Source organism: Rutidosis leptorrhynchoides, chromosome 5 (assembly GCF_046630445.1).
Source record: "Rutidosis leptorrhynchoides isolate AG116_Rl617_1_P2 chromosome 5, CSIRO_AGI_Rlap_v1, whole genome shotgun sequence".
Classification (NCBI taxonomy): Eukaryota; Viridiplantae; Streptophyta; class Magnoliopsida; order Asterales; family Asteraceae; genus Rutidosis; species Rutidosis leptorrhynchoides.
The window spans coordinates 431786211-431813995 of NC_092337.1; the positions used below are offsets into that span (position 1 = coordinate 431786211).

General features: G+C 34.3%; 3 protein-coding genes across 3 annotated transcripts; all 3 read right to left on the reverse strand.

Annotated features, from left to right (window-relative positions):
- Nucleotides 1-10699: 10699 nt before the first annotated feature.
- LOC139850062 (uncharacterized) lies at nucleotides 10700-18714 on the reverse strand. Its single transcript, XM_071839657.1, has 7 exons — nucleotides 18433-18714; nucleotides 14911-14985; nucleotides 14303-14822; nucleotides 13337-13722; nucleotides 12099-12310; nucleotides 11567-11726; nucleotides 10700-10907 (listed from the first exon to the last, which is right to left on the reverse strand). The coding sequence occupies exons 1-7, from the start codon at nucleotides 18712-18714 to the stop codon at nucleotides 10779-10781; spliced, it is 1764 nt and encodes a 587-aa protein (XP_071695758.1). The 3' UTR covers nucleotides 10700-10778.
- Nucleotides 18715-21546: 2832 nt separating this feature from the next.
- On the reverse strand, nucleotides 21547-26568 carry LOC139847201 (uncharacterized). Its single transcript, XM_071836837.1, has 7 exons — nucleotides 26164-26568; nucleotides 24983-25057; nucleotides 24374-24890; nucleotides 23369-23754; nucleotides 23065-23291; nucleotides 22555-22702; nucleotides 21547-21976 (listed from the first exon to the last, which is right to left on the reverse strand). The coding sequence occupies exons 1-7, from the start codon at nucleotides 26548-26550 to the stop codon at nucleotides 21848-21850; spliced, it is 1869 nt and encodes a 622-aa protein (XP_071692938.1). The 5' UTR covers nucleotides 26551-26568; the 3' UTR covers nucleotides 21547-21847.
- Nucleotides 26569-26897: 329 nt separating this feature from the next.
- LOC139850063 (uncharacterized) lies at nucleotides 26898-27332 on the reverse strand. Its single transcript, XM_071839658.1, has one exon. The coding sequence runs from the start codon at nucleotides 27330-27332 to the stop codon at nucleotides 26898-26900; it is 435 nt and encodes a 144-aa protein (XP_071695759.1).
- Between the last annotated feature and the right edge of the window lie 453 nt (nucleotides 27333-27785).

The window sequence follows — 27785 nt, forward strand, 5'->3', positions numbered from 1 at the left end:
TCAGATGATGTTCCAGTCATTAACCTATCCGATGACGAAAATAATATCTTTGGGGAAGACTCACAAATTCCGGATGAACCGACTATAGAGAACCCGGAAAGTGAACCCGAGGAGGAAAGTGAACCCGAGGAGGAAAGTGAACCCGAGGAAGAAATACAGGAAATTACAAAAGACGAGTTCGAACTAGGAAAGAAACGAAAGGCTAATGAATTAGAAAATTCAAATCCCGAGTTTAGTAAGGATGATGTGGCACCAACTCCACTAGACACTACCACCCCTATTCCCGCTATTCCTATTCGTTCTATCCCGGCATCCAGTTCTTCAGTCCCACAGCCAAAATATAGGCAGACAGCCAGGATAAGCGTTAAGCGATTCTTTGAACCTAAACGTCCTAGAAAATAGACCAAACGATGCGCTGCCGTATTAAACCATGGGATCATATAATGTTTTGTATAATATTATTAGTGTGGTTTGTTTAATGTTCGATGTAAGATAAGCATATGTAAAATAGTGAAGTGTGAAATGCAATAATTTTCCATGGTTAAGTATTATTTAGATGGTAGTAATTGATTCTGTACTAAGCTATTAAGTATGGACATTAACGGGTAGGTACTACCCTAGATATAATTATAAAACGCTAATAAGAAGAAAAGGCTTTTATAATAATACCTGGTTCATATTATTAATAAGCTATAATGTACTGTAAATATACACTACATCTATAATATTCCATGTGAATAATTATTTTCTTTTCATTCTTATAGAAGAATATGGCGCGATTGAACCGAATGACGGAACAAGAAATCCAGGAACTCATCAATCAGCGAGTGAACGACAGAATGTTATGGGTCGAGGCTGCAAGAGGTGCTGCAGTTAACCCAAATCCTCGTGTGGGGTGCACTTACAAAACTTTTCAAGCTTGCAAGCCCTCATCATTCAGTGGAACAGAAGGACCGATCGGTTTAACCCGGTGGATAGAAAAGATGGAGACTGTGTTTAAAATCAGTGGTTGTGTTGAAAAGGACATGACCAAGTATGCATCGTGCACTTTACAAGATAGTGCACTCACGTGGTGGAAAAATTATGTGAAGGCTGTAGGAGGAGATGTAGCTTATGATACTCCATGGGAAGAATTCAAAACAATGTTAATCAACGAATATTGTCCAAGGAACGAGGTTAGGAAGTTGGAAGATGAGTTACGAAGTCTGAAGGTTATTGGTACTGAAATCACCAACTACAATCAGCGATTCATGGAATTAGTTTTGCTATGTCCTGAATTGGTTCCAACCGAAGAACGGAAGATTGAAATGTACAAAGATGGTTTGCCCAAAAAGGTCAAGGCAAATGTTACAGCATCGAAACCTAAGACAATTCATGAAGCTATAACTATGGCAAACGAGCTAATGGATCAGGTCATCATGGATAAGAAAGTATCCAATACTGATGTGAAGGTATCAGGTAACAAAAGAAAGTGGAATGGAAATTATGATCGAGGTAACCAACAACAATCTTTTAAGAAACAAGAAAACACGCAAGGTACGGGTAGTGGTTTAAGCTTTGGTTATAAAGGACAAAATCCTTTATGCAACCGATGCCACAAACATCACTCTGGTTACTGTAATGTGGTATGCAACAAATGTAATCGAAAGGGTCATCTTGCTGAAGATTGTAGGGCTCTCGTTACAAATACAAATGGTACCAAGACTCCTGCCACCAATGCAAATAGAACTGCTTTGGCTACCATTACTTGTTTTGGGTGTGGAAAACAAGGTCACTATAAGAGCCAGTGACCGAATCCAGAGAAGAATATCGGACCTGCACGTGGGAGAGCATTTGTTATTAATGCTAGAGAGGCATGTGAAGACCCGAAGCTTGTTACGGGTACGTTTACCATTAATAACTTATCCGCATCTATTATATTTGATACTGGTGCTGATAGAAGTTACGTGTGTAGAGACTTTCACGCTAAATTGAATTGTTCATCATTACCTCTAGATGCTAAGTACATGATTGAGTTAGCTAATGGTAAACTAATTAAAACCGATAAAATTTGCCGTGATTGTAAAATAAATTTAGCCGGAGAAACATTTAAAATTGACTTAATACCCGTAGAATTAGGAAGTTTTGATGTAATAGTCGGCATGGACTGGATGTCCAAAATAGGAGCTGAAGTTGTGTGCGCCAAGCAGGCAATTCGCATTCCTCGTAAGAATAAAACGCCAGTAATGATTTATGGAGAGAAGGGTAACTCAAAGCTAAAACTCATTAGTTATTTGAAAGCTCAAAAGTGCTTGAAGAAAGGGTGCTATGCTATCTTAGCACATGTTAATAAAGTCGAAAAGAAAGAAAAAGAGAAGTGCATCAATGACGTGCCTGTGGCAAGAGATTTTCCTGAAGTATTTCCGGAAGAGTTGCCGGGATTACCTCCATTTAGATCTGTAGAATTTCAAATAGAGTTAGTACCAGGAGCTGCACCAGTGGCTCGTGCTCCATATAGACTTGCACCGTCCGAATTAAAAGAACTTTAAAGTCAGTTAAAAGAATTACTAGACCGTGGATTCATACGACCAAGTACTTCACCGTGGGGAGCTCCAATTTTATTCGTCAAGAAGAAAGACGGATCTTTCCGAATGTGTATAGATTATCGTGAATTAAATAAGTTAACTATCAAGAATCGGTATCCACTACCGAGAATTGACGACTTATTTGATCAACTCCAAGGATCATGTGTGTACTCGAAAATTGACCTAAGATCGGGTTATCATCAATTACGTGTCAAAGAAGAAGATATACCGAAAACTGCTTTTCGGACACGCTACGGTCATTACGAATTTTTGGTCATGCCGTTTGGATTGACGAATGCGCCAGCTGTATTCATGGACCTCATGAATCGAGTTTGTAGTCCATATTTAGATAAGTTTGTTATCGTTTTCATTGATGATATTCTTATCTATTCCAAGAGTGAGCAAGAGCATGAACAGCATTTAAGGTTGATATTAGAGTTATTGAGAAAAGAACAGCTATATGCTAAATTTTCTAAATGTGCTTTCTGGTTGAAAGAAGTGCAATTTCTTGGCCACGTTGTTAGTAGCAAAGGAATTCAGGTTGATCCAGCAAAAATTGAAGCCATTGAAAAATGGGAGACTCCTAAGACACCAATGCAGATACGCCAATTTTTGGGTTTAGCCGGTTATTATAGAAGGTTTATTCAAGATTTTTCCCGAATAGCTAAGCCGTTGACAGCGTTAACGCAAAAAGGGAAGAAATATGAATGGACTTCCGAGCAGGAGAGTGCATTTCAATTACTGAAAAAGAAGTTGACTACGGCGCCTATTTTATCATTACCAGAAGGGAACGATGATTTTGAAATATATTGTGACGCTTCGCGACAAGGTTTTGGTTGCGTTCTTATGCAACGGAAGAAAGTTATTGCATACGCAACCCGACAATTAAAGATTCACGAGCGGAATTATACGACGCATGATCTAGAACTGGGAGCAGTCGTGTTTGCATTGAAGATATGGAGACACTACTTGTATGGGGTTAAATGCACTGTGTTTACTGATCATAAAAGCCTTCAACATATTTTTGATCAGAAACAGCTGAACATGAGACAACGTAGGTGGGTCGAGTTAATAAACGACTATGATTGTGAAATTCGTTATCATCCCGGGAAGGCGAACGTGGTGGCCGATGCTTTAAGCAGAAAGGAACGAGAACCAATTCGAGTTCGAGCGATGAACATAAAAATTCGCATGAATCTCAACTCACAAATCAAAGAGGCTCAACGAGAAGCACTTACTAAAGAAAATATAGGAAATGAAATAATGAAGAAGTATGAGAAGCAACTCGTTATACGGGAAGATGGAATTCGATATTTTGCAAATCGTATTTGGGTACCGAAGTTGGGTGGATTAAGGAAGTTGATATTGAACGAGGCACATAAGACAAGATACTCGATACATCCTGGAGTTGGAAAGATGTATCAAGATCTTAAGACGCATTATTGGTGGCCTAATTTGAAGACAGACGTTGCAACATATGTTGGGGAATGTTTAACTTGTTCCAAAGTCAAAGCAGAACACCAGAAGCCGTCAGGATTACTTCAACAACCAGAAATCCCAGAATGGAAATGGGACGGTATTACCATGGATTTCATCACGAAGTTACCAAAGACTGCCTGGGGATACGACACCATTTGGGTGATTGTTGATCGTCTCACCAAGTCTGCACATTTCCTGCCTATAAAGGAAACGGATAGAATGGAGAAACTATTACGATTGTATATAAAGGAAATTGTTTCAAGACATGGAATACCTATTTCCATTATATCCGATCGTGATAGTAGATTTACCTCAAAGTTCTGGCAATCACTACAGGAGGCACTAGGAACTCGTTTGGATATGAGTACCGCGTATCATCCGCAAACCGACGGGCAGAGTGAAAGAACGATTCAGACTCTTGAAGACATGCTCAGGGCATGTGTGATCGATTTTGGAAACGGATGGGATAAATATCTACCATTAGCAGAATTCTCGTATAATAATAGTTATCATGCGAGCATTAAAGCTGCGCCATTCGAAGCATTGTACGGAAGGAAGTGTAGATCTCCTATTTGTTGGAATGAAGTAGGAGATCGACAATTAACTGGTCCCAAGATCATACACGAAATGACTGAGAAGATAGTACAAATCAAGGAGAGATTGAAAACAGCCCGTAGTCGCCAAAAGAGCTACGCCGATGTCCGAAGGAAACCATTAGAGTTTCAGATCGGGGACATGGTTATGCTAAAGGTGTCACCTTGGAAAGGTGTAATACGCTTCGGAAAAAGGGGTAAACTGAACCCAAGATATGTAGGCCCGTTCAAGATCATCGAACGCATTGGACCGGTAGCTTATCGACTCGAGTTACCGCAACAACTCGCCGGAGTACATAATACCTTTCACGTCTCAAACCTTAAGAAGTGTCTTGCAAAGGAAGATCTCACCATTCCTCTTGAAGAAATCCATGTCGACGAGAAACTACAATTCATCGAAGAACCAATCGAAATCATGGATCGTGAAGTTAAACAGCTCAAGCAGAGCAACATACCGATAGTTAAGGTTCGTTGGAATGCTAGAAGAGGTCCCGAGTTTACGTGGGAACGAGAGGATCAGATGAAACAAAAGTATCCACACTTGTTTCTCGATGACGCAAAATAGGTACAATTTTAAAATTTCGGGACGAAATTTATTTAACGGGGAGGTAATGTAACGACCCGCACTTTTTCGATCGTTCTATACTTATAAGATTAATATTTACATAAATTAAACCTTACCAACATGATAAGCAATCCAAATTGTTGAGACTTATGTTTTCGAAAAGAGTTTTACACAACGTTTGACCGTCTAGTTTGACCGATGATATCACGAACTATACAATATATGATAATTATACGTTTGTGTATATATATGTATATATACATATTTAACATGATCTAAGAATGTTTTAATATCTCATTTTGTATTAATAACAATAAGTTATAAGTATATTTTGAAACTACTAACTTAAGTTTTCAAAACGATAACCATACGTAACGTTATTTGACTTAAATACTTATAACCTATAATGTTTATACATATATCGTATAAGTAATGTATTTAATCACTTTTAAAGGGCTTACATACATAAAACAATATAAGTATATTTACAAAAGATAGCTATATTTGAATCCTCGTTCCGTTTTCTCAAATATTTCTATACGTATACCTAGGGTATATGTACCCGTATCATACGCAGCTTCTAGATGTATTTACTATTGGTATATACCAATAAAAATCTGCTCCTTAGCAGCCTTAAATGATTAAGAAACATGTGGAACCAACCATTTGTCAAGTAGCATGAATTATTTAGCAAGAAAACAAAGTTAGGTATCTTTTTTTTCCTTTATAACCTAAAAACGTTTTTATGCATGCACACCATTTCTTCACCCCATTTTCTCATACTTACACTTCCATTTCTCTCTCAAAATACTCTTAACTTCATACTTGATCATCTCCAAGCATTTTCCCCATCATTTAGCTTCAAAAACAACACTTAAACCTCATAAGAAAACCTTACAAAAACACTTCAAGAAATCCTTCCAAGAACACCAACTTACTTCCAATCTTTCATCCACTTCCATCACCCTTTTGGTTCTAGGTTCTTACTCCTCTTTTACAGAAACCTTGTCCAAGGAACTTGAGGTAGAATCTATGTTCATAACCTTATTCGATTCATATATATATAGCTATCTTATTTTGTGGTATAAAAGTTTAACAACAAGAACATAGTTTGAAAGTTTTCAAACTTGTTTGCAAACTAAATAGATCCTTCTAACTTAACTTTTAAAATACTTCAAGACCTGTAATATATCTTAAATATATGCTAATTTAACAAGGTATAACTTGGTTTTTCAAAGAACACCTTAAAAACTGAATTTACGACATCGGAGTGCAACCGGGGGCTGTTTTGGGTTGGATAATTAAAAACCATCTTAAACTTTGAATTGGAGGTTTATTTTCTGGAAAAATGATTTTTACTATAAATATGATAACACATAAAAATTTCATGATTTAACTCAAAGTATAAGTATTTTTAGAAAAATAATCATTTAAGGTTGTTTACATGATGGAAAATGATTAACTTCATAAGTTTCACTAAAGTTTGACCTATGACCTGTGATTTCGAATACAAACTAAGGTATTTACAGTTCATAGTCTTAAAGAGGGACTCGATCCAAGGAAGTTGCTAGTTGAATCAACGAAAACGGAGTTGTAACGAAGAAACTATGACCAAAACGAGATCGGATATCTAAGACTAGTTTAGCTACGAAAATAATTGGAGAAAATTAAATAAATCACATTTTTTTTTAAAATAACATGATATTTTATATATATGTACTCATAATTTAATTTTATATGGTTCAGGATCACCCGTAAACAATACGAGAAGATTAATCATAAGATCCCATGATTGTACGCAACACGTCATTTGACAACACCGGTACTTTATGTACGCAACACGTCATTTGACAACACCGGTACCATGGGTCAAGATTAATCTCGACCAATACATATACGATGGGGTTTTATTTATTTCGTTGGGGGTTTTATTTATTTCATTGCGGGTATATTAAACATCTAAAAATGAACCATTAAAATTGAATTACTAACAACGAACTGCTAACTACGGACTAAGGAATTATTAAAAGTATTAAAAGTATAACAAGTATATATATGTGACGTTTGTTTAAAAAGAAAAGGTATTGATATATTATATATGGATAGGTTCGTGATATCAACCGGAGACCAAGTCAAATTATATATATCTTCAAGACGAAAGTGAGTATATAGTCCCACTTTTAAACTCTAAATATTTCGGGATGAGAATACATGTATTTTATGTTTTACGTTATGGACACAAGTAACTGAAAATATATTCTACGTTGAGTTGTACCACTGGCATACTTCCCTGTAGCTTGGTAACTAATATTTACAGCGGTATTGTAAACGCGAATCCTGTTGATAGATCTATCGGGCCTGACAACCCCAACCGGACTGGACGATCAGTATTCAACGGTTGCACAGTACTTCGTTTTGTGACTACACTTGGTACGGTGTAGTAAGATTTCATATTAAAGGGAATATGCGACGTGATTAAATGTTAAGTATGGTTACCAAGTGCTCAAGCACTTAGAATATTTTTATGAAAATGTTTATATATGAAATCTTGTGGTCTATATATATATATATTGCTGCCGGCACTAAACCTATATCTCACCAACTTTATGTTGACGTTTTAAACATGTTTATTCTCAGGTGATAATTAGAAGCTTCCGCTGCATTATGTTGAATTTGAGCAAGATCTTGCGTACGCATATATGTGTCAAAAACAAAACTGCATATCCAAGAACTTGTGTTGTAAAATATGCTAGAAATCGGGTTGTTATTATCATTTGTAAAGTTTGTAAGTCGAAGATTATCGCTAAACGATAATCATCTTTATTTTGTCCAAAGCTTGTATCAAAAATAAGGATCATGGTTTGTAATGTATAATATATGCAGTTTTTCTTTTAAAAATGTCGCATATAGAGGTCAATACCTCGCAATGAAATCATACGTTATCTAACACGTTCTTATGATTAAGGACGGGTTATGACAATAATTCAGAGGGGATATATTTTAGTAGCCATTACTTTACTTTATTTTAAATCTCACCAATTTCACTTTTTGCTACGTAGATAAATTTTAGTTACTTTTTACCGTATTACTTTTTACTATTTTACTATATTGCCATGAAAAACTTTATTTCTTCTATTTTGTCAAATTAGTATAAATTGTATTTTTATTTTCGTTCATTTAGTTATTTAATTTTAGTTAAATTTAAATTGCGTTTAGTTATAATTAAAGCCTAATTCAAAATCCCCCTGTTTTAATATTTTAACTTTTAGCAATTAAAAATCTTGAAAACGCAATCTCCCTGTGGAACGAACCGGATTTACCAACGAACTATTACTATACGAATAGGACTAGTTGCCTATATGTGTGAAATCAATCCGAAATCATAAAAACGCCATATAATCACAACCAATTCGTGTAATAAAATAAATTCAAATCCGTTTAAAATAAAAGGACACGATCACGCACATCAGTAATCACCTCAAATTTGCCACCACAGCTTATGCCCCTATATAAATTATGTTTAGTTCATGAAAAGATTGCAGTTCATTAACTCTAAATTGTGGCATTGTGCACACTTATAACCCCTAGAAAACACTGAAACACATATAACTTCTTTTCAGTATTTAGCTTTGGCTCCAAGACTTATCATTGTGTGTATGGCAAAATCATCATTCCGTTTTGTTACATCAACAAACTTACTGAACATTCAATTGCAGGTTTCCATAGAAGTTCGATCACCGTTCTTCGAAATTATTTACTGTTCATTCACTAAGATCGATGTTAGAATGACCAATTTGCCCTCCTGTGATTCAAACTAACAAGAATGAGTTAACAGAAGTTAGTTCTAGGGATCATTATGAAACCAAATGTAAATATTAGGGACTACCATGCAAAAATAAAGCTTTAGGGTCCAGAGTGAAAGTAATAGTAAACATTAGGAAAGATTGGTGTAATTCGAGGGCATGCTTGGTTCAAACAAAGGAATGAGAAAGGGAATGACAAAGGGAATATTATAGGAATGAAATGGGTATACTCATTACTTTTGATAGTGCTTGGTTCAAGAAATTACAGTGTTAAATGGAAAAAAAATGTCACTATTAAAAATGTTTATATTGAATTCTATAGACTAGTACTTTAGACAAATACAATTATTTTTATTTTTTTCAAACTCAAAGAAAAAATTTATGAACAATTTTAATATTAATATTAGAAGAATAAAATCATAAAAAAGAAATTATTATATTGATTTAATATTTAATAAAGACATTAAAATAGAAATTCAAATCATGATTTTTACGAATCCGATCGTTTCATACAAAAATGTAGTTTAATATATGGTATTGTTTTATTTCTAAAGAGTCAAATGCGACGATGGAATATAAAATTATAGAAGAGAAGAATAAGTGAAAATAAATTACAATTATTAAAATTAACTGGAACTGATTAATTTGGTTAGTAATACTAGAAGGTGAAAAAACGGAAGTTACATGGTACAATGATTCCCATAACCCCCAAATTAGTGGGTAATGGTCTATTACCCCATACTCTATAATGATTAATTACTTTAAATTCAACCAAGCTACTTCAATGGTTATGATTACCATTCCTTACCTACCAAAACCTTCTACCAAGCACGCCCTTAAGACCCACTAGAGGTGAGCCTTTCAAGAATACAGTTTACAGCAGAAGGGACTATGCTACAAATAGGAAAGCACAAAAAATATACTCCAGTTCGCACAAACATATACACATAAAATTTTAAACTCTTTTCCAACTAGCCTATTTTTTTGTTACCTTAATAATAGATACTCCGTAACTCCTCCTTACATACAAAAGACTATAACTCTAAAAATGGCAATTAGCAATCAATTATCAAAATATCAAATGAGCGAACGGGAGCGAAGTCGAAACACGAATTGGGTTCATATATTATTATTACATAAAAGAAAACATATGATTAGAAGGTCCCTTGGCTTTTTTATTGAGGCAACACCAAGCGTCGATTAATTGACGACTTGACTGCCGCTTAGAGCCTAAATTGATGTTTAGGCAGACATTTAAACCCATGGAAATTTGATTCTACCATTTTCATGGCGTCTCTTTTTTATTTTTTTATTTTATTATACTATTAAAATATATATATATATATATATATATATATATATATATATATATATATATATATATATATATATATATATATATATTCTACTTTTTGGCCGGAGGTCCACTCGGAAGCAATCTATTTATCCGTCGTCGAATAGAGAGAGGGATGTCTTTCTCTACTTTTGAGAGTGTTATTCACTCCGGATGGAGAAATGATTTGTTTTTATTCTTGGATAGGGGAAGGATTGTCTATATCTCACCTCCCCATACACCACTCATGTGGTATTGGGTTTCGTTGTTGTTGTTGTATATGATTACATAAAATATCCACAAAACTAAGTATTAAAACAAAGATAAAGAACAATATTAACTACATACTGAAGTTGCATAGCTTCTTTATGACCACAAGACCTCAACATAAGTTAGCTTCAGAAAAATAACACTATTACTATTTGAAAATTGACGAAATTATCATCCGGGGGTGTGTTGTTTGCAGCCCTTTGGACCGAAGTGTTGCGAGCCACGCCTGACCATCTTTCTGCATATATAGCAGTAATGGCTTTGACATGCCCAGCAAAATATGTGATTATTATTGCCCACCTGACCAAAAAAAAAAAAAAAAAGAAGAAAAAACATCAAATTATAATCAAGCCAATAACCAACAGATTTTACATTCAGGATTGCTTAACTTATACTTCAAAGTGCATATATGTTTAAAAATTGATCAAGTATTATCCACCCCTGATGATCTTTCAAGTGTTTATTCAATATACCAATTATAAAATAACCATATCGCAGTTTAAAAGTGTTTTAAATTGCTTATTTGCAGTAAACACAAGCAATAAGCAGATAATCACACAGGTAAACGGATAAGATAAGATTTTCCCTGTTCATGCTATCCGTGAAGTATTTTTTATTCATAAGTGCCCTAACCTGGTTATCCCGTGACTGTTTCTTACCCATTTGACCCGTTTCCCTGGCCACAAATGATATGCAACCAGTAAGGTATGTACCTGGCCCCCAACTACTATGTTATCTTGCTTGCAGTATACAGAAGCAATAAGCACAAAAATTCCAAACACCCCAAAATCATAAATTGACATGCGATATTTATTTATTTATTTATTTATTGTAACAAACTAATGCACCACCTAAAATTACACGAAACTTATATAGGGATTAGGGCACCTTGAGTACTGCTAGGGTAACAGACAAGGGACCAACCTCAACGGTAGATAAGACATAAAATAATGACTCACCTTCACATTGATTTGACCACATATAGGGCACGAATGACCACGATCAGCAAAGTATTCGGCTTGATGTTGTCCAATTAATTGTCGTCGGTTCATCAATTCCTTTCGGTTCGTCAATTCCTTTCGGTTTTGAACTTCTTGTTGTGGAGCAGGTTCGCAATTGCTATAACAATTAATTTGCTAATTAGTAGAACGCAACATTTCCTTGCATGCCATAAAGAAAACATGTTCATTTTTTGTGTCATGTGGAAAGGTGACAAAATGGGTGACTCGTGTGATTGTTCAAAACGGGTAATCTTTTGGTTTACCCAAATCGTTTTTTATCCAAATAATTTGTTATTTTTTATAAATACAAATAAACTGGGGTTCCCATGAATAATTTCTTTTTTCATAAGTAAATGGGTTAAAGTAGCCACCTTTATGCCAGGAAAACCAAAGCTTGACACGGGTTCTTTTTAAGAGGAACAAATATGAAACCCGCACACAATAAGGTAAAATTGAAGAATTAAATAACTATCAAGAGTGTAATAAATACCTAGGATGCTCTTCGTTAAGGGCCTTGTTACATCGATAACAAAAATACATGCCACAGTTTCTACATCGCATATGGTCGCAACCAGAGATTCTTTCAATCGCGATTTTACAAGACGGGCATTGCTTTGCAACACGACTTATTTCTTTGATACTAATAATCTGTTGCATCATATCTTGATAACGTGAGTTCATTTGATTTGATCCATGTCTCTCCTGCACCAAATTATACATTAAACATCTTTATTTCAAGAAAATAAAAATAAATAATAATAATAATAAAAATAAACCCCACGTCGCATTTATTCTATAAATTTACTATTAGAAATAAAGAATGGGAAGGGCAGGGCAGGTGGGTAATTGCTAAGGGTCAAAATGGGTTTAGGTAGGTAATATTATTATAGTTATACTGGTGCAGTTTCATTCTTGGTTGGTTTGAATCACTTTTTTTACCAATAATGTTATTTTATTTAAAGACAATTAACATGTCATATATGCTGACAAAAGATATTAAACATAAGAAAATAATGACTTCCAACCCAGCAACCCTTTTGATTATTTCCATTATAGTTAACATTTTATTTTACCCAAATTCACTTATTAGTATGTAAATGGGTCAAAACAGAAACCAATACCACACTACTCTTACGTTTCTTGATTTTTTATCAAAGCAATTTTTCTAACCCATGGGTTAAACGAACATAAGCAAAATATACGTCTAACCATTGTATCACGGTTTGCTATTACTATAATGGATTTTCGTTTGATGATTTTAGTGATTGAGGAATAAAGTTGTGACATTTTTTTTAGGCTGCGTTTGATAAAACAGAATGAGTTAGTGCTGAATGGTGAATAAACTTGGTTCTGATTGAAAATAAAATGTTTGATAATCATATTGAATGAACGATATGAATTGAACAAATTACCTTATTAAAGTGTTACATAAATAAAAAATTTAATATACTTGTTTGTTAAGTGTTCAGGATATGATTTGAGGATGAAATTACAGAAAACTTAGGTGCTTAATGGTTAACAAAGTGTTTCAACTCTGAATGGTTCAACAATGAATGATAAATCATTCAACATCATATGTCGGGTCAGAAACAAACGCATTGAATGCTGAATGGTTCGGCATTTAACGCTGAACCATTCAATTAAGAGGTAAACAAACATGCCCTTAGTGAATTCAGATAATTTAAAGAATTGATTTATGAAAAAATAACCATATTATAACGTTATTACCTTCAATATTTGGAGCTTCATTTCGGGTGTGAGACACAAAAATCCAGCATGTCGTTTCTCCCTGCAAAGTGTGCAAAAACTAAAGAAGCATTTAAAACATTGTGCATGCTGGTCTTCATCAACGATACATGGTGTTTCACATCTTGGACAATAGACGACATCAGACATCGATTCAAGTGTCTTTTGTAACATAAGTGACTCCCATTTTTCATATTCTTCTTTACCGAGCAACCGCTTCAAAAGACCAGGCGGGATCATGCCCCCACATTTTGTACTAGGACAAGAGAGCTTAGTCACATTGCCATCTTGTACAAGCAATTCTGCGTAAGTTTTCATACATTTTTCACAAAAGAAATGCTGACATGGCAATCTTATAAATTCCGTGCCTGCAAAGACGAGCAATCGCACATAAAGACAAAATTATTCTTGTGGAAAACAGAGAATATTAGAGGTTCTAATTTCCTTATAAGAGGTCTCAAGTTCAAACCTCACTAGCAGCATATCCTGAGCCTATCTTGGGGTGGCCATTGAAAAGGGTTGAAAACGGGTTAAACCTAGAGGCGAATCTAAGTAGAGACCCGTGGGGTCATAGGACACCGCTAGTTTGAAATTTTTTAGTAGAAAATACTCTCTAAATTGTATAGGACACCACTAAATTTAAATGTATGACTCATATATTTTTCAAATCTATAGTTTTTCTTTTATATTGTATAGTACATCACTAAATTATACTACTCGGACCCCATATAATTTTCAAATTTATAATTTTTTTGAAGGTAAACTATCACTAAAATAGCATTCTAATATAATTAGTACTGAAAAAAAATTCAGAACCCCATTGAGTTGTAATCCTGAAATCGCCACTGGTTAACCCCCATACATCTGAGTAAAAATACTCTCCTTCCCCGGTGGCCAGTAGTATAGTGTTTAACATAATGTAAATTAAATAAAAAGATTATTAATTACCAACATATTCACTAAAGCAAATGCAACATTCTTGAAAGTTTTTACAAAAATCTTCAACCCGTTGCTCATCATTGTAACTCTTCAAAAAAGGAATATCGACATCCGGGGAGATACATTCGGAAATTGCACGTGGATCGACCTCTTGTTTAACACCACCATACGGACCAAGTATTATTTCTTTATTAAATCCAAGATACGAAAGAGAAGAACTATGTAACCATTCGGCCCACGAGTAGACAACTTCTTGCCCAAGTTGTTCTTTCCATATTGAATCCAACATGGAACATAAACTAGTAATTTTTGAAGAATTCAACCATTTTACAGAGATTGTAAAATAAGGTGGGAGATGTGTAGGATAAGATTTAGGTAATAAACATGTCAAAATTATTGGTGGAATATATTTGACCTCAAAAGAATACGAAAAATCGTCTGAATTATTCGTATCTGTACTTAAATTTTGCAGAGAGTTTAGATTTGCAGAAAAGGTTAGTTCTTCGGGTGTTTCAATGGGGATATGAATCTGCAATAAAATATATAAATGTATCATTAATATCAACTTTTTTTTGGCTAAACAAATCAAATTCACCTTAATAAAAACAATAAATCACCTGAAAATATCGTAGTCCATTCTGCTTGTCGAAGATAAACATATTCTCTCCATAGATAGATTCCATAGCCAGTACCTAGACATAAAATTTTGAAATCAAGTTTTAAGGCAGGATTTTATTTGTTAAAAGATATTTATATGTTCTTTAGAATAATGTAGACACGATAGGTTATTATGTGTTATTCATCAATTATTTATTACAATGAAACCTAATCAAACCATAATACTAATTATATACCAAGTCGAACATCTAACAATACTATTTATATACAAAGACTGTACATATATACGTCTAACATTTTTTTGGGGTTCGAACAGGAAACCTCCCTAGCGACAACCACATTTGGTCCCCACACGCGAGTAGAACCCCTGGGTGACGAGCCCCCGAGCGACGAGACTGAATTGTGTACATTGGCGCCTCCCTCAGGTCAAGAACCCACTTTTAATTCGATCTTGGGCGTTACCAAGATTCGGACATGGGTCTCCTGCTTGACGATTAATAATCACTACTTGATATATGTAACTTGAAATTTGAATATTTTCTACTAAAATGCATCCTAATGTAGATACACAATCAAGAAAAGCAGGGGCGTCTTCGGCGCATGTGCAAAGTGTGCAACCGAACAGGGCCCAAAGTTTTGTAGGGGCCCAAAATTTTGAAAAAATAATAATGTATAATACAGGAGCCAAATTTTGTTGAAACAAAGAGTTGACCTGTAGCTATTGTAATTCAATACAAGAAAGACTTAATGGGTTGACGTTAATAGCTATTTATTAGATTGCGCATATTTACCATTAAGTTTTTTCTTTTATGTAATGACAATAATTTGTGAATAAGATAATTTGTTATGCTTGTTTTGAGAACGTTTTTTGTAATGATTATTGTTGGTTTATTTTGGCTAGTAGAAGATATGTTTATCCCACATTGGTGGGAGGAAGATGTGAGGGGTGAGTGACTTGGTTATATAAGAGGGGCTAAGTCTTCATTCCAAATCGCACCAATCAATACACTTTAAGTATTTGATTATTTCTTTCTTTCTTACCCTTGTTTGAGAGTTGTATTAGTTAAATATTTTGGAGAGTGTAGTTGGCTTAAGAGAGTCGTCTATATCATTGTAACAATTTGTGATATAGTGTATTTCTCTCTTTGGGGGCCGGTGGTTTTTCTCCTGTTTTGGAGTTTCCACGTTAAATCTTGTGTTGTGTATTGTTCTTATTTCTTTACTATTATTGTTGGGCTGGGTGGTGGGAATTAGTGAGACCGTAATTTCCCAACAACTGGTATCAGAGCGTCAGGTTTGACGGGGGTCTCGGTTATAGGAGTCGAAGTATGCTCTGTGGTTGCCACGTGAGTGGATCGTCCACATAAGAAACGAGTTCTATTGATCGTATAGGGTATCTGGTTAGACAATATTTTTTCTGATTCGTAGTAATAGTTGGATTTGTTAGTGGCCTAGTTGTGGATTTCCGATTTAAAGGGTCCTGGCTACGTGCTACATCTTTTGGCTATTCGAAACGTGATCAAAATCAGAGAAAGTTGTTGTCTATAGGATACGGATACGATGTCGAAGTTCAGTCCAATGAGGTTTGATGTAGAGAAATTTGATGGGATGATCAATTTTGGCTTATGGCAGGTTCAAGTCAAGGATGTGTTGATTCAGTCCGGTTTACACAAGGCTTTGAAGGGTAAACCCACCCTTGTTCCTGGCAGTGATTCTAGCAGTAAGTTCGATGAAGAAGAATGGGATGATATGGATTTGAGGGCAGCAAGTGCGATTCGTTTGTGTCTTGCAAAGAACGTGCTTGCAAATGTGCACGGGTTATCAACGGCAAAGGAGCTTTGGGTTAAACTAGAGCAGTTGTACCAGGGCAAGGGCATCTCAAATCGGTTGTGTCTTAAAGAACAATTTCATACTCTGCGTATGGATGGGGGTTCAAAGATTTCAGATCATCTAAGTATTCTTAACGGTATTGTTTCAGAACTGGAGGCTATTGGAGTTAAAACGGATGATGAAGATAAAGCTTTGAGGTTGATATTATCTTTATCATCGTCTTATGAACACATGAAACCTATTTTGATGTATGGGAAGAAAACTCTGAAGTTTGAAGACGTTACTAGCAAGCTCCTATCCGAGGAGAAAAGACTGGAAGGTAACGGGGTCTCGTCATCAGGAGATACGATAGTGTTGTGTTCGGATAGGCAGAAGAGAAACTCTAGAAAGAATCTGACATGCTGGAAGTGCGGGAAGACTGGACATGTAAGGGTTAATTGTCCCGGTGGAGCTAATCCGGCAAATGGCTCCAAAGACGCTAACATTGTCTCCGTTGTTACGGAGAGTGACGAATTCCTCTGAAGTCACGTCATCCTCATGGTGTGTCCGCGCCACCGTGGAAAGGGATGTTCGTTAGCGGTTCCACAATTACACATGGGCATTGGTTTGGCGTTGATGCAGGCTGTGTGGTGGAAACTGATGTTGTAGCTGATGGGACTTTCGGGAAAGCCAAACAAGGAAGTTGCACCATAAAGTTTCAGCTGGTTGTTCAACAACATGTGCCGAGGTGAAATTCTTGGAATGTGATATTCTAAGTGCTATACTCTTAATGGTGGAGTATGATAATTCTTGTTAAGAGTTATGATTGTCTGTGATGACAATGATTGTCGGTTTAGACAATGTTCGATGAAGATGCAAGTTTTGTCTGTTGGGAGATAATGTCAACGGCATGAAGATGAGGATCTTGAAGTTGTCGTCGAGGAAGCGTCTACATCGGTTATCCTTGCAATGTGGAAGCATGGTTATCTTCTTCTATCCAAAAGATGGAGATTTGTTGGTTTATTTTGGCTAGTAGAAGATATGTTTATCCCACATTGGTGGGAGGAAGATGTGAGGGGTGAGTGACTTGGTTATATAAGAGGGGCTAAGTCTTCATTCCAAATCGCACCAATCAATACACTTTAAGTATTTGATTATTTCTTTCTTTCTTACCCTTGTTTGAGAGTTGTATTAGTTAAATATTTTGGAGAGTGTAGTTGGCTTAAGAGAGTCGTCTATATCATTGTAACAATTTGTGATATAGTGTATTTCTCTCTTTGGGGGCCGGTGGTTTTTCTCCTGTTTTGGAGTTTCCACGTTAAATCTTGTGTTGTGTATTGTTCTTATTTCTTTACTATTATTGTTGGGCTGGGTGGTGAGAATTAGTGAGACCGTAATTTCCCAACAATTATTTTAGTAGTATTATATTTTTATATGTAATAAAAATTTTGATGTATATAAGAGGGCTCATTTTTATGTCTCTCACAGGGCCTTCAAAATCATTGAGACGGCCATGAAGAAAAGTAGATACATATGATGTTCAACATATAAAACCATACCAATAAAAGAATCATGATGTGAGCATGTAAGGTTGAGCTATAAAACTTAGTTAGACACATCATTAACATTTATTTAATGATTAAAATATCTAACATTTAATTTAACTGAACAACATATGTCTAAAAAAAACATATGAAGAAAGGATTAATTACCTCATCTTCTTGTAATTGATCATTATCCCTAATTAGTTCCTCAGATAAATCTGGTTCTTGATTTAAAAATCTCAACTTTTCTAATCTTTTCACTAAATCATCATCATCATCATCATCATCATCATCTTCAACTTTATCGATTCTCTCGCTCAAATCCTTATAATTTTCTCGTTCTTTATCCAATTTTCCATCATTAACAGAATCAGTTCCACGATAATTTGACACGGAATGAGAATTTGAAGTTGAAGCTTTGGAACTCAAATTATCGTCGCCTCTTCTCATAGTTCCCGTGCTGACCAAGTTGGAACTAAAGCCCCAGCCATCTCATTAATTTGGGAATTTTGTCTTTATACGTATTGTAAAACGGCCCATTTTCATTGGGCCCATCTATAGTGGTGAAATTTTTGATGATTTGTAATTGGGAGATGATACTCACACACAAAAAATTGATCCATACACACAAACTTACTATTATACCCTTAATTTATAATTATGAAGGTTCAACTACCTAAATAAACTCAGGGTTATAACTGTCAATTTTGTGCTAAAAAGTGTAGATGGATCAATTTTAGGTATGTGAATATCACCTCCCTTTGTAATTACGAATTTGTAGGGTATATCGTTAAAATTTTTTAGAAATGAGGGAATTTTTATCAATTTCTCGAAATTAAATGCCTGAGTAACGAAAAATGGAACCGGGAATTAGCTTTTTAGTTTTAGAAAAAACTGGTTGTTAAAAACGGTTTTTGTGCACCTCTAAAAGTCTATTGGTTAAAAGTAGTTTCAGCTTTTTAAAAACCGGTTTGAAAAACTACCTTTTTACATATCTGGTTTCATTTCGATTCGGTTATACAGTATCGTTATTCGGACCATTTTCATTGGGCCCATCTTTAGGCGTTTTATGAAATAAAATGTTTGAGGAGCGAAAATTCTGAAACTGGAATCGAAACCAGAACCAGTTTTATAAAACATGTTTTATTGGACCTGGTTAAAACCGGTTCTTGTGCACCTCTAATTCGAGGTGCAAATCTGTTCGTTAAAATAGGTTCCGGTTTTAAAAAATTCGGTTTGAAAAACCGGTTTTTTTATATCCGATTTCAGTTCGATTTGGTTTTACGGGTCAATTTTTTTCAATATTTGATGTTCGGAATCGGTTTTTATTGGTTCTGAATCGATTATTGACCGGTTCAGTTCTTTTCAGTTTGCGACGTCGATGTATAACATACAAATTATTCGATAGCTATTTGCAATTCAAAACTAAACTTTTATTAAAATAATACAACTATAAAATTTAAAATACAAATGTTTGTTATCATAACCTTCGAATATGTATATGTATGACCAATTTTGGAGATCTCGGATATATGGGAGATCTCGTTTGGACATTTTTTGGGAGATCACGGTATCTCGGAAAAATCTCGGGGAGATCTTGGACGTTGAGTTACGTTGACTTTTTAGTTTTTATAATATAAATATATACAAATAAATCAATACATGTATATTTATATACATTTTTATAAGATTGTACAAGATAATCCAAAAACTGAGCGAGAAAATCTGAAAAATTATAAGATTCTATGAGAAAATTCGAGAAATGCGTGAAAAATTTCGAGATATCGTGGCTTTGACCAAGTTTGACCCAGTTGACCGAGAAATTTCGAGAGATGGACATCTCGTTTCAGAGGATTTTCAAAAACGAGATCTCGGGGAGAGATAGGGAGATTTAGAATGACATATTAACTTTCCTTTTCAACCAGAGGAGAAACCATAAAGAAGAGAAAATAGAATCTAATTTTTTTTATACATACTTGGTAATTCTTTACCGCATAGGGATATTGAATATAATGGAATATTCTTTTTGCCAATGTAATTTTGAAAATGAATGTTTAAATGTCCTTCTAAAGTAAGTAAACAAATCCGACACATATAAAATGCGGTTAATCTCATCGTAGACCAAGCTATTATTATGCATGAACATAATGCTCACAATTTCTCTCTAGACTTGGCTGCTATTGAAGCTAGCATGGGCTCATGAACGCACAAATTTGGCCAATTTAATTCGTTGGAGAGATAAACTAGTGGCACTTTCCATTGTACAAGTAAGATTGTTTGGATTAACCCACTTTTCTGTAATTTATATATTTACTTATGCAACTTTTTTTACTACCTCTACATTATGCAAAATTGGAATGTTTTGTATTGGCAATAATTTTATTCCTTTCGATGAAGAAGAGATTCACCTTTTTATATTATATTAATGTTTTATACCAGCAATAATCATATTTTATTAATATTAATATTAATATTAATAATTAATAATTAATATTAATATTAATATTAATATTAATATTAATATTATATCAACAGACAACATAGTTTTACTGTTCATTCCATTTCTTTATTTAAAAAGGGTAATAATATATTGTATATAGATTCAAAGAGAAAATAGAAAAAAACAAAAAACTGTCATTGTTCAATTAGTCCTCCCATGTAAAATAATTCAACTTGAGGGGTAGTTTCTCCTATTTTGTCCGTTGTAAAAGCTCGATAAGTGGTATATATATTCAGTCATCTAATCTAATATATTTCACAAATGAATTGCCACCTTAGTTGCTTGGCGATTAATACCATTTTAGGGAGGTCACCGGTTCGAGATCAAGAATGTTTTTTTTGTTTTTTTTGTTTTTTTTTTTTTCCTACAACTTATTTCCATGGCCCAACAAGTCTCCTAGGCCCTGCGAAGCGGACGGCACACATTCTTGTTAATAGACAAGTGAGACAACATAATTTTACTGTTCATTCCATTTGTTTATTTAAAGGGTATTTTGATTATTTTACACCATGGAACAGGGATATGTTAAGGCTTTATTTCTTTCGATGAAGGGATCCAACTTCTTATATTTATACATCTATGATCCGACAAGTATCATGGATACTAATAAGAGCGACAAAAAAAAAGTTTGATTTAGAGGAAAAAGAAAAGGCTGGAACAAAAATATCATTTGATTAATCATAACTTTTATTTAAATACAGTAATTCATTTATACAACACATTACAGGTAGATTTATCCAGAAAAAAATTGTGATGGAAACATCACATATTCATGCATTATCACTACACAAAAAAAAATCAGCATCAGTATATTAAAAAAGAGAAAACATATGATTACATAAAAGATCCTCAAAACAAATATTAAAACAAAGAAATATTAAGAAAATTGCACAAATACTACTACCAATCAACATTCACTCAACCTTTTCTGTTGCACTTTATCATGTGAGTAATATATGAAATATCTACTACTTAAAGATGAAATTTTTAACTACACAATGAAGTTGCATAACTTCTTATCACACAAGACCAACACAAGTTAGGTTCAGATAAATGAGTCGTACGTTTAGAACGATATCGAAATTATCCGGCAGTGTGTTGTTTGCAGCGACTTGGGCCGTAGTGTTCCGAGCTACGCCTGACTACCTTTCTGCATAGATAGCAGTAGTGGCACTGACATGCCCAGCAAAATATGTGATTGTTATTTCCAACCTAACCACACACACACACACACACACACACACACACACACACAAATAAAAACACATCAAATTATAATCTGAATAATATTTTAAAATTTAAAGTGCACATATGCTTAAATAATGATCAAGAACTATCATCTGAATAATATTTCAAGTGTTTATTCAATAGATGGATCAATTCTATATACGCAGTTTAAACAAGTGTTTTGAAATATATATTTGCACTAAACACAAGCAATAATAAGCAATAAAAATCCCAAATACCCTTAAAATCATGAAGGGACATATATTTTTTTAGGGGTTGTCGTTAATGTACATAAAAGTCTTGCACAATTCCATAACCGACACTTCAATTTAAATAAATAACCATTACATACAAGACTTTTATGTACCTTAACGATAACCTTAGCCTGTTGTTAGAAAAATCTTTTTTGTTTTTAATATTTTATAACAACAAGCTCATGTAGTCGTGCACCATTTAAAACTACACCAAAAACTTATATCAAATGGGAATTGGGGCACCTTGAGTGCAGCTAGGCTAAAAGACAAGACCCCAATGGCAGATAAGACAAAAAGATGTTGACTCACCTTCGCATTGATTTGACCACATCGAGGGCACGAATGACGGCGATCACCAAAGAGTTCGGCTTGAACCTGGCCCATTACTTGTCGCTGGTTCATCATATTCTCCCAATTTTGAACTTCTTGTTGTGGAAAAAGTTCACAATTTCCATTCCTTCAACAATTAATAAGCTAATTAGCAGGTTCTATACACTAACTAAATGTTACACTGGCAAAACTTCGTCCTATTTCCATTTAATCCTTTTTTTACCCGTTTTACCCTTGGAGATACAATATAGTCCACCTATTCATAAGTAAATGAGTCAAAATTGCCACCAGCGTGACTAATGGGCCATTTGGCCCAGAGGTATCCAGGTGGCCCTTTCAATCAGAATGGTTGAGGGTTCGAGTCCTGTTATGGAAACCTAATATATTATATATATTTCATGGAATAATTCGTGATACTGGTGTGTGTGAGTTTGCCTTTCTCAAGAAAAAGAAAAAAAAAAAGGATAATTATCAGGGTTTAAAAAAGACCTGAAATGATCATATCCGCTAATGGCCTTGTTACATCGATAACAAAAATAGCTGCCACAATTTCGACACACCATTTTGTTACAACCTTCAGTTTTCGAAATCGCCATTTTACAAGACGGGCATTGTTTTGCATCACCAAGTATTTCTTTGACACTAAGAAGCTCTTGTATCATATCTTGTTCACGTTGCCTTTGTTTATCTTTCATTTGTCTTGATCCCTGTCTCTCCTGCACCAAATATAATAACATCATCTTTATTCCTATATAAAAATTAAATTTATTATTTGAAAAATAAAATTTATTACCTGCAATACTTTGAGGTTCTGTTCTGGTGTGAGGCACATGTCTCCAACATGGCGTTTCTCCCTGCAAAGTGTGCAAAAACTATAAAAGCATTTAAAACATTGAGCATGTTGGTCTTCATCATCGATACACGGTGTTTCACATCTTGGACAATAAACCACATCAGACATCGACTCAAGTGTCTTCATTAATGTTAGTGACTCCCATTTTTCAAATTCTTCTTCACCGAGTAACCGTTTCAAAAGACCGGGCGGGATCATGCCCCCACATTTTGTAGTGGGACAAGAAAGCTTAGTCACATTGCCATCTTGTACAAGCAATTTTGCGTAAGTTTTCATGCATTTTTCACAAAAGAAATGCTGACATGGCAATCTTATAAATTCCGTGCCTGCAAAATAAGAAGAAAATGTAGCAAACACGCACAAAAACAATATCATTCTTGTGGAAAACAGAGAATAGTCTAGTGTTGAAATCCTAATTTCCTTACAAGAGGTCTCGGGTTCAAACCCCACTAGCAGCCAGTGGCGAAAACACAGAAATTATTTTCACCGGGGGCGAATTTTTTTTAAAAAACGTAGCAACTTTTTTTGGCCAAAATATGGAGGTTTTTGGACAAAATATGGAGGCTTCGAGGCAAAATATGGAGGCATTTGGGCAAAATATGAAGGTTTTCGGGCAAAATCTGGAGGGTGTGGTGGCAAAATATGAAGATTTTTGGCAAAAAAAATCCATCGGGGGCAAAATGAAAAAAAACCCAATTTTTTTGCACTAAAAAATGAAAATCCACTGAGGGCAGGTGCCCCCTGCCCCCACCTGTTTCCGCCACTGCTAGCAGCATATCTTGGGGTGGTCAGGGAAAAGGGTCAAAAACGGGTTAACCTGGTTAGACCCGTGCAACTGAGTAAAAATACCCTCCTTCCCCAAGTACCCTGAACAGGGAAAAACTTATCCGTTGTAGTATAGTGTTTAGCATAATCTAATTTCAATAAAAAAAAGTTTAGAAATACCCGCAAATTCACTAAAGCAAATGCAACATTCTTGAAAGTTTTTACAAAAATCTTCAACCCGTTGCTCGTCATTGTAACTCTTCAATGAAGGAATATCGACATCCGGAGAGACACATCCGGAAATTGCACGTGGATCGCCCTCACGTTTCAAACCATACGGACCAAGTATTATATCTTTATTAAATCCAAGATACGAAAGAGAAGAACTATGCAACCATTCGGCCCAAGAGTAGATTACTTCTTGCCCATGTTGTTCTTTCCATATTGAATCCAACATGGAACACAAACTAGTAATTTTTGAAGAATTCAACCATTTTACAGAGATTGTAAAATAAGGTGGGAGATGTGTAGGATATGATTTAGGTAACAAACATGTCAAAATTATTGGTGGAATATATTTGACTTCAAAAGAATATGAAAAATCGTCTGAATTATCGGTATCTGTATTTAAATTTTGCGGAGAATTTAGTTTTGTGGAGAAGGTTAGTTGTTCGGGAGTTTCAAAGTGGATATGAATCTGCAATATAATTTATAAGTTTAAAGTTTAATGTTAGTATCAAATGTTTTAGGCTAAATAGAATCAAATTCACCTTAAAAACAATATAGCACCTGAAAACATCGTAGTCCATTTTGCTTGTCGAGGATAAACATATTCTCACCATAAATAGATTCCATAGCCAGTACCTATACATAAAATTTTGATATTGAGAGATAAGGGTGATTTCAGTTGCTAAAAGATATTTATACGTTCTTTGTATTTTGAAAACATAAGTATACTCTTTGTCGATCAGTAATCATGAATTGATATATAAACGGATAAGGTTTTCCGAGTATTTGTTCCTAGATGTACGTGGCCTAACCAGGTTATCCCTCGACCGTTACTGACCCTTGTGAAGAGAGTCCCTAAACCACTAGGCTATTGACTTGATATATGTAACTTAACCAATGGTATCATTTCTACTAAACTACTCTGTACATCCTAATGTAGATACACAATCAAGAAAAGTAGATACAAATAATGTTCAGCATATATAATTCCATACCAAAAGAATCATGATGTGAGCTTGTAAGGTTAAGCTATTACACTTGGGTTGCATTTGATAAAACTTAATGATTTAGCGCTGAATGGTTCATTGTCTAAATGATTCAGAAGTTCTATATGAAGTTGCTTCTGAATGAAAATAACGTGTTTGATAATCATTTTGAACATATAATGTGAATGATGTAAAATTACCATATTAACAGACATTAATAAAATTACAATATAGTTGTTTAATAAGTGTTCTTGACATATTTAAAAAGCATATTAATGGTTAAGAGATAGTTCAATGGTAATTTAAAATGCTGAACCATTTGTCATTCAAAGGTCAGAAACAAACGTGATGATGTTGAAGCCATTCAGCACTAGAGAGGTAAACAAACGCACCATTAGTTAGACACATCAATAACATATATAAGAGTAACAAGATCATCATTCAATCAAGAACTAAGAATTCAACAAAGAACAATACTAGAACATCACTAAAACCAACCACTAACTAACAAATTATATCCCCAAACAATCAACTATTAAAGTCAAAAGTATAAAATACATACTATACTATATCATAATCATAATTATAATTAAATCTTAGACTACAACTACAAAACTTAGACATTGAAACAAAAAAAATTCCCTCCAATATTGACACAAAAATCACCCAATAACTTTGCATCAATAATCAAAAATTCATATATTAAATTGAACTAAACACCATATTTCTAAAAAAAACATATGAAGAAAGGATTACCTCATCTTCTTGTAACTGATCATTATCCCTAATTATTTCCTCTGATAAATCAGGTTCTTGATTTAAAAATCTCAACTTTCCAAATCTTTTCACTAAATCGTCATCGTCATCATCATCATCTTCCACGTCATCAATTTCCTCAATCAAATCCTTCTTATTATCCAGTTCTTTCTCTATGTTTCCATCATTATTTTCCTCTTGTTCTGGGTGAGAATTCACAGAATCAATTTGCGATTTTTTAACAGATTCAGTTCCAGAATCTTGATTTCTTGACACCCGTCTGGTTGGTTTATGAACCGAATGAGAATTTGAAGGTCTAGAACTCAAATTATCGTCGTCAACGTTTTTTTGGCGATATTTTGGTCCCCTTCTGCCGCCTCTTCTCATAGTTCCGTTTTCACCAAGTTGGAATTAAACCCCTCGTTATCACATTGATTTTGCATTTATATAGGTGTCGTAAATCGGCCCAGTTTTATTGGGCCCTTCAGTTTGGGCTTCATATGAAATTATAAGTAGTGGCAGATTTAGGAATCATACACACTACACACACGGATTGCACATAATAGTTAAGAAAAGAAACTATAACTTTATTAACAATATAACTAAGGTTATATACAACAGACCATATGTTGAAGACGAGTTCAAAATACAAGGAGCAAAAACAAATAGGAAGGATCAAAATAACAATATTAACACTAGGGTTTCAATACAAAAGATAACACGTAGCCTCATAGCTAGTTCAACTGTACTCTTCGATCTTTCACCTTTTGAAAGCGTTTCATTACGGCATCATCTTTTGTATTAAAAAATGCTTCTTTTTCTATGGCACCAATTAGACAGTCATTCAAAAAATCATCACCCCTTCGATTTCGTAATTCGGATTTCACAAACTTCATTCCAAAAAAACATCTTTCAACAGTTGTAGTTCCAACAGAAAAAACTAAAGCTAGCTTTAGCAATCGATAAACATAACGATGTGAAATATGTTTTCCAGTTTCCACCATTAATCTAGAATGGTCGGTGATCCCATTCAAACTAGCAAATTTCTCATCCCGTCGTATAATATCATAATATACGTCAAGTTCATCATCAAGTTTTTCCCTGTCCGTATGAGTAAAATCAAAATGGTACATCTTACTCAAATTCATCAACTTTTTCTTATCAAACATTGAAAATGAATCACGCGGGCGTAAAGCGAAAATTTTAGAAAGTAATTTAGTGCTTACCTCACCAAAACGATCACCAAACTATTGAATTTTCCTGTCTATAATGTGACGACCCGGAAATTTTCGACCAAATTAAACTTTATTCTTACATGATTTCGACACGATAATCAAAGTCTGTAATGTTGAGTTTTAAAATTTTTGAATTTATGAAACTATTTGACCTCTAACTATTCCCGACGATTCACGAACTATTGTGCGTAAGTAAATTTGTAAATAAAACATATAAATATAAAAGTATATATATGATACTCTGAGTTGATAAAATAAACTGTAATCAATTAAAAGTAAACATATAAAATAATAAATAATTAAGTATTTATATATAAATAGATACATGATATTATTATGAATCTATATGTATATATATGATTTCTATTAATATTTATGATTTGTATA

Coding starts and splice junctions, on each gene's coding strand:
- LOC139850062 (XM_071839657.1), bottom strand. CDS start 18,714: ATGAGAAGAGGCGACGATAATTTGAGTTCCAAAGCTTCAACTTCAAAT. Junction 14,823..14,910: donor ATGGACTACGATATTTTCAG/GTGATTTATTGT, acceptor ATTTTATTGCAG/ATTCATATCCCCATTGAAAC. Junction 13,723..14,302: donor TTGCTTTAGTGAATATGTTG/GTAATTAATAAT, acceptor TCGTCTTTGCAG/GCACGGAATTTATAAGATTG.
- LOC139847201 (XM_071836837.1), bottom strand. CDS start 26,550: ATGAGAAGAGGCGGCAGAAGGGGACCAAAATATCGCCAAAAAAACGTT. Junction 24,891..24,982: donor ATGGACTACGATGTTTTCAG/GTGCTATATTGT, acceptor ATTATATTGCAG/ATTCATATCCACTTTGAAAC. Junction 22,703..23,064: donor AGCGGATATGATCATTTCAG/GTCTTTTTTAAA, acceptor TAATTGTTGAAG/GAATGGAAATTGTGAACTTT.
- LOC139850063 (XM_071839658.1), bottom strand. CDS start 27,332: ATGTTTGATAAGAAAAAGTTGATGAATTTGAGTAAGATGTACCATTTT.